At 38.9% G+C, this 7526-nt stretch overlaps 1 protein-coding gene across 1 annotated transcript; it reads left to right on the forward strand.

Moving 5' to 3' along the window:
- Positions 1–1095: 1095 nt before the first annotated feature.
- LOC110562760 (vomeronasal type-1 receptor 4-like) lies at positions 1096–2067 on the forward strand. Its single transcript, XM_021659638.1, has one exon. The coding sequence runs from the start codon at positions 1096–1098 to the stop codon at positions 2065–2067; it is 972 nt and encodes a 323-aa protein (XP_021515313.1).
- Positions 2068–7526: the final 5459 nt, after the last annotated feature.

A 7526-nucleotide genomic window follows, 5' to 3' on the forward strand; every position in this document is an offset into this window, starting at 1 on the left:
TGAGATCAGAAACTAGTTCCTGGAGATATGGAAATGGAGTAGAAATGCTGAGGCATCGCTATCCTTCCTCCCGGCTCAAGTACCATGACAGAGCTCCAGGTAGGTCTTTGCGTGTGGTTGACTTTTTACCTTTTTCAAAGGATTTTTTGAAATATAGAAGATTTTGTCTCAAAAATTTTTGACAAGCATAGATACACTCTTGTAACATCAGCAGTAGAGAGACTGAGACAATAAAATTGTTCAAGACCAGCCTTATGTATGTTAGAGACTGTCTCAAAAATAACAAGGCAAAAGAGAAACAAACAAAAATTGACCTGATGTCTAAGTGAAAATTTCAGCATATCTTTTGGTGATTCATATTTAACTGTCTAGAAATTTTTATCCAGTTTGACTTGATATTGAGGTCTACCTTAAAAATATCTAGTGAATATTTATATGGAGTAAAATCACAGAACAATAAATACAAAAACTTTAAATCTTTAAATATGAAGATGTAGAAATTGAAGATACAAAACATTGAAGTCAAATGCAAGTAAATAAATTGTTATGTTAATAAAGATGCAATTTAGAAAAAAACATCAAACAAAGAAGGACTAATATGGAAGATAAAGTTACTAGATCTCAGAGATATCACAGGTGTTAACCAGGAGTGTTTCTCAGTAACTGTGTGATGTGAGGAAGCCAGAAAGATTCGTCAAGAACCTCAGACTTTGGGAATTGGGTGAGGAAATACAATAAAATAGAATGAGAAACTGAGGGAGAAATTTTGGTTAAGGAACTTGGAGTTCAATTCCAGTATGCTGAGAGGTAACAGGAATAAATGCAACAATGCAACCTGAGAGACAGGCTGACAAACACACATCCACAATGCTGAGTCAGTTTTTCTAGTGTGGAGCTAAAAAAATAAAATCTTCTTTAAATCTTTATATTTGAATAGCAGTTATCAAACACCTGTCAGATCAGACATAATAACCCAGTGCCCACAGGAAAAAAAGGGGAGAGGGGATTTCAGGAACCTAATCTGCAACAGGACATGTGTCTGCCACTGTTGAACACCAGAAAAAGCTATTATGAAAAAGTGTGCTGTTCAGATCCATGTCTAGCGTTATTGATGCTTTCTTTAAAATTTATTTGCATCTGATCTTATATACCAGGAAAGAAGAAATGGTTTTGAAGTTTATTAAGAAAACAATTTTTCTCTTCATGACTGTGCTTGGCATTCTGGGGAACATGTCTGTTTCCCTGAATTACATGTTCAGTTGGTGGGGAGCCCCTGAGAAGAAACCCATGCACCTTATTCTTATCCACTTGGCTTTTACAAACATCATAACTCTTCTTGCAAAAGGATTGCCAAGGACAATTGCAGCTTTTGGATTGATAAACTTCCTAGATGACATAGGCTGTAAGATCCTCATTTACCTGGAAAGGATGGCCCGTGGCCTCTCCATCTGCACCAGCAGTCTCCTCACTGTGGTCCAAGCCATCATCATCAGTCCCAGAGCATCTGGGTGGAGGAGGCTCAGGCCAAAGTCTGCCTGGCACATCCTTCCAGTCTTCTCAGTCTTTTGGATACTCAATTGTTTAATAAGTGTAAACCTAATCCATTCTACCACAAATGTAAAAATGAATGCATCACAGCTTCTGAGTGATGACAGCTATTGTTATTTTATGCTACCAAGTCAGAAAAGGAAATGGATTTTTCTCCCTCTCATGGTCCTGAGAGATGCAGTGTTTCAGGGTGCTATGGGAGGGGCCAGTGGCTCCATTATATTTCTTCTCCACAAGCACCATCAGAATGTCCTCTACCTTCAGAACTCCAAGGAGCTCTGCAGAACTCCCCCTGAGCTGAGAGCTGCTCAAAGTGTCCTCCTTCTGATGCTCTGTTTTGTTTTCTTCTATTGGACAGATTGTGCTCTTTCTCTATTTTTAAGTCTCTCTTCAGGGAACAATACTTTGATGGCAAATACTGTCCGAGAAATTCTGACCCTTGGTTATTCAACTTTTAGCCCCCTTGTTTTGATTCACAGGAATAGGCTTCTGGTTGAGTGTTGGCATGGGAGAAATTGAGAAAATGTCTCTCTCATTTATATGTTCAACAAGTGGGAAGATGCTTTCACTTCTGCAATATTGTCGGTAAGACAAAATTCCACACAGCAGTTTAAGCATGTGTTTATTCTCAAACAATAATCTTGATGATTCAAGCCTTGCATTGAGAATGGTCTTTGCAAATTACAGTGATATAGAAACTTCATTCTCCACTGTCTATTCTTTTTACAGAACTTTATTTGTGTACATTTTTACTTTTATATTAATTTACTGTGTGTGAATAGTTTGCCTGCATTTAAGTCTGTATAGCACGTGCACACATGAGGCCTATAGATGCTGGAAGAGATCATCAAATGCCTTGTGGCTAACTTGATTTGACAGATGGTTCTGAAACAACATGTAGTTGCTAGGAATTGACCCTGGGTCCTCTGGAAGTACAGCCAGTGCTCTTAATATCTGAGCCATCCCTCCATCACTGAGAAAGTTTTGTTAACCAGGGTTTGTAAAACTGATTTGGCTACCACTATCATTGGAGGCACACAGATAAATTTCATAAATTTTATCAAAATTCATATTGATGTTATCATATTACTCCAAAAATTTTCATATCTTTTACCTGACACTGTACTTGCTAGATGTTCATACCACAGAACTATTTTAAGCTACTTCAAAGTGTCTGTACGTATCCACCCAAAGCAAGGATTTTAGAAAATTATGAAATGTACTGTGCATTCAGTCAATAGGAGCCAAATACACCAGTCACAGAATTTTTAATGCACTGAAACATTTCATTGTTGTTATATCCTTGACAGTTCTCTGCATGAATAAAGACTGTACATAAGGAATAAACTAAATAACTAATATTCAGTAAAGTTTCTTTTTATGTCTGTCTATAGTTCTATGTTGATTGGCAAATTGCCATGATGAATCACTGAGTGTGACTGAAGCAGACCGGAGGTTTGTGTGCAGCTGCCCCTTGTTAAACCCTGGGAGTGCTACTCAGCACCATCTAACTCTCTATCACCAAAGAGCTGCAGAAGAATCTGATTCTACACTCATCTAAATGCAGGATTCACTGCTTAATTTCTTAAATAGGATCCATACAATAAGGTATTGACATGGTTCTAAGAACCTAACAGACACATTCTGAAAAAATGTGTCTTATTGTTAGAATCATTGAACATTAAGCTGTAGTATGGTTAGAGGTAAACATATAAACTGTTTTTAAAAATTACCTGGCATATCTAACTAGAACCCTTGTAAACACTTTGAGTGCATCCGTGGATCTACTGTACAATATGAATATGTATTTATTTCTGGCACGTTTGCGCAGTATATACAAAACTTTTAAGTAAGTGGTGTGTATTGTATTTTGCTATAGCTTATTAATTAGCCTGTGATTATATCACAAATAGTTATTTTATTTCTGTGTATATGTCTGTGTGAGTGTATGCCACATTTGTACAGGTGCCCACACAGGCCAGAAGAGTGCACTGGGTCCCAGAACACTAGAGCTACAGGCTGTCATGAGTTCTATAATATGGGTGGAACAAGGTCCTCTGCAAGAGGAGCAGGTCTCTTCAACATTCCTCCAGCTCCTTCTCTTTCTCATGTAAATGTGATTTGTAATGTTTCCTGTGAATGTGACATCATTGCTCATGTTATTCTTACAGCTCAATTGTTAAAGCCTTTTTCTAGTGTCTGACATAAAGAACCAGACAAGTCAAGCACCTTTTAAATCAGTCTGTGTATTGGACTCAAACGGAAGTGATGTAAGAACATGGAGAAGGACTGTGGAAAGATGTGTTTAATCTGAATGATGATGAGGTTGCTCCACATTAAGAACAGACAGGGGCTGGAGAGATGACTCAGTGAGTAAAAGCACCTGACATGCAGACAGCCTGATCGGGCTCTGAAGAAAGCTGAGTCTCTCATGCTGTCCTCTGACCTCACATACCAAGGCTGGCCTGGGCTCTGAGTGGCATATAGAGTTGTTATTTTTAATTTATCTCTAAAAGTCAGAGTAGATTAGGGAAAAAAATAAAATAAAATCTTGATCAGAACATAAATTAAAATTTTAATACATGATAAAAAAGTAGTTACAAATCTAAATACATAGAAGATAGTGAAAGCAACCTGGAGATTGAATTAAACTATGCTCTTCGGATACCTCACCAGAGATTTGGCAGTTAGGTCAATATGAACATCACCTTAAATATTATCATTTCTTTATGCTGAACATATTGTTACTAGAACAGACTAGTGGAATATTATACTAAATGGAATAAGACAGCTACATGAAGACAAATCTTCAGGAAATCACAGGATTCTCCTAGTAACTAGAATCTAAATAAAGAAGAAAAAAGAGCCTTCAGTGTGTGGTGCACAGCCTATAAGTACAAACTGAGAAGCTTGGCCTTGGCAGGCCTAACCCAGCACTCACCTTCAGCACAGGCTCCAGGGTGAGGAGAACTCACAGTCCTTTGGTTCACTTGCAGATACTACAAGGTTTCTTTACAAGGCTGCATTTAGTTTGCTTTCACCAAGCAATGGAGGTTCAGAGGGGCTTTGAGTCTTAGAATCTCAACTCCTCTAACAGCAGAAAAATTGGAGACCAGTCTCCCGGCTCTCATGTCACAAATACTGAAGCATCTCTGTCTCTATGTTCAGCAACAGACAACTCTGGATTGGGTTTTCACTGAGGTCTACATCTTACATTTTGAAAAAGCTTAGAAGATGAAGTTCTTTTCAGTGTATTAAGAAAACTTCCACACATCCATGCCAGCATGTGCTGTCACTAGAGCTTTTGATCTTAGCCACTCTGATAGGAATAAGATGGAATCTTTGAGTATTTTGATTTGCATTGCCCTCATGGCTAAGAATGTTGAGCATTTCTTCTCGGCCACTAGAGATTCCTCTGTTGAGAATTCTTTTGGCTCTGTACCCAGTTTTTAATTAGATTATTTGGTTTGATGGTGTTTAATTTCTTGAGTTCTTTGTATATTTTAGGTATTAGCCCTTTCTTGGATGTAGGGTGGTAAAGATTTTTTTCCCAGTCTGTAGGCCGCCATTCTGTTCTACTAACAGTGTCCTTTGTCTTACAGAAGGTTTTTAGTTTCATGAGGTCCCATTTATTAATTGCTGATCTTCAAGTCTGACCTCTTGGTGTTCTGTTCAGGAAGTTGTCTCCTGTGCCAATGAGTTTATGGCTGATCTCCACTTTCTCTTCTAATAGATTTAGTTTTTCTCACTTTATGTTGAGGTCTTTGATCCACTTGGACTTGAGTTTTGTGCAGGGAAATAAATACAGATCTATTTGCATTTTTTTACATGTAGGTATCCAGTCAGACCAGCATCATTTATTGAAGATGCTTTTTTTTTTTTTTTTCCATTGTATGGTTTGGAGCATATAGAGTTTTGTGGAAGAGTCATGGAACAGATAGAAGGACTTGGAGGGGACAAGAGCTCCACAAGAAGAGCAAGAGAACTAACTAACCAGGGCCCATCGAGGGCTTGCAGAGACTAAAGCACCAACCATACATGGACTAGACCTAGGACCCCTACACAGATGTAGCCACTGGGCAGCTAGGTCTTCGTGTGGATACCTAGTAAGGGGAACAGGAGCTGTCTCTGACCTGGACTCTTGTCTGCTTTTTGGTCACTTCTCCTTGGCAGGGCTGCTTTGCCAGGCCACAGGAGAAGAAGATATACTCAGTTCTGATATGATTTGAGTTGCTAGAGGGGCAGACATTTCCCTTTTCTGAGGAGTAGAGGAGGGGGATAGGGAGAAGAGGGAGGGAGGATCAGTCCTGGAGGAGATGAGGGAATGGGCTGCAGTCAGGATGTCAAGTGAAGAACGAGAGAGAAAACAGACAGAGAGAGAAAGAAACGAAGAAACAAAGACGACTTCTGGAAGCCTGGCCTAGTCTCATGCTTTTAATCCCAGAACTTGTAATGCTGACCCAGACAGATTCGGAGTTTGAGGCCACAGGCTTCCACTGCCATACAACGCAAGGGGGTCATTTTTGGCAAGCTTTAAGTTTGTTTGGGGAGGGGTTGGTTGTTTTTTGTTGTTATGTGGAGGGTTTGATTGGTTGGTTAGCTTGGTTTGTTGCTTGTTTTTTGTTGTTGTTTTTTTGGGAGGACGTTTGTTTGTTTGTTTGTTTGTTTGTTTGTTTTTGAGTCAGAATCTACTATGTCACCACAACTGGGATAGAACTGACTATATGGACCAACCTGGACTTGAACTCACAGTGATCTGCCAGCCTCTTCCTCCAAAGTACTGTTATTGAAGGTATTCACCACCAGGCCTGGCTTAAGGACAATCTTTTTAAGAGCTTTTGATCTCTGACACAATAATTAAGCACTCAGTAGTCTGCCTTTATTCATGAACACTACTGTGCTTATGATGGAAGCCTACAGCATAATTCATTAAACATTAGACAGAATTTAATACTGCTTCCTTTAGTGCATTGGTGGAATCTAGTCCCTCCCCCATATAAAATGAAAGGAAACAGAAGTTTAAAGGCCATAACCAAAGTCAGGTGCTACCTCCTACCAACTCCAGGTGCAAACCAGTGTTCTCATAGTTTAGGTTTCCAGAAACCTGCAGAGAAGAAAACTCCAACGCAATCATATATTAATAACTAGGAAATAGAAGAGGAGCTAAGGTTGGCTTTCTAACTATTTAGAATATATGCAAATCTCAGAAACCTGCAGGGAAGAATATTCTAAAGCAATCATGTAATAATAAATAACATGTAAAAGAAGGGCTCAAGTTGGCTTCCCAACTATTTAGAATATATGCAAGTCTTGGGGAACAAACATCACTTTTTTCTTTGTTGTGTTAGTGTTCTTGTACTGTACATATATATGTATTGTATGTATATATATATATATATGAAAATTATCTACATTTTTCTGACTGGATTTGGTACATGTCTGTTCTCATAACATGTACATGTTTGGCAGGAGATATTGAAAAGAAATCATTCTGTCTTATTCTTCGTCATTTGGCTTTTCACCAACATTATAATGCGTCTTTCAAAGCATTGCTCCAGACAAGCAGCCATTGGTTCGAGAATCTTCTTAGTTTGTTAGTCTGAAAAGGTCTTGTTGACAGGAACAGGATCATAAGCTCCAGAGCGTCCAGGTGGGGGAGGCTAGGACTGAGGTCTGCACAGCATGTGCTTCCCTTGCTGTGGATTCTCAGTTCCTTGATCAGCATGAATCTCCTCCATTTCATCAGATAAAAATCAACATAAATACATCAAAACTGAGGAAGAGTGTCCTGTACCTCTCCTTTGTACAAGAAAGTCAGAAAGTGAAATGGACTTTCCTTACTCTCAAATACACTGTTTCAGGGAGGTATGGTTGGGATCAATGGATACATGAAATTTCTTCTTTACAAGCACCAACAGCACGTCCTCTACCTTCAGAACTCCAAGACTCCCAAGAAAACTCCCCTTGAGCTGAGAGAT

The sequence above is a fragment of the Meriones unguiculatus genome, chromosome 19 (genome assembly GCF_030254825.1).
Source record: "Meriones unguiculatus strain TT.TT164.6M chromosome 19, Bangor_MerUng_6.1, whole genome shotgun sequence".
NCBI lineage: Eukaryota > Metazoa > Chordata > Mammalia > Rodentia > Muridae > Meriones > Meriones unguiculatus.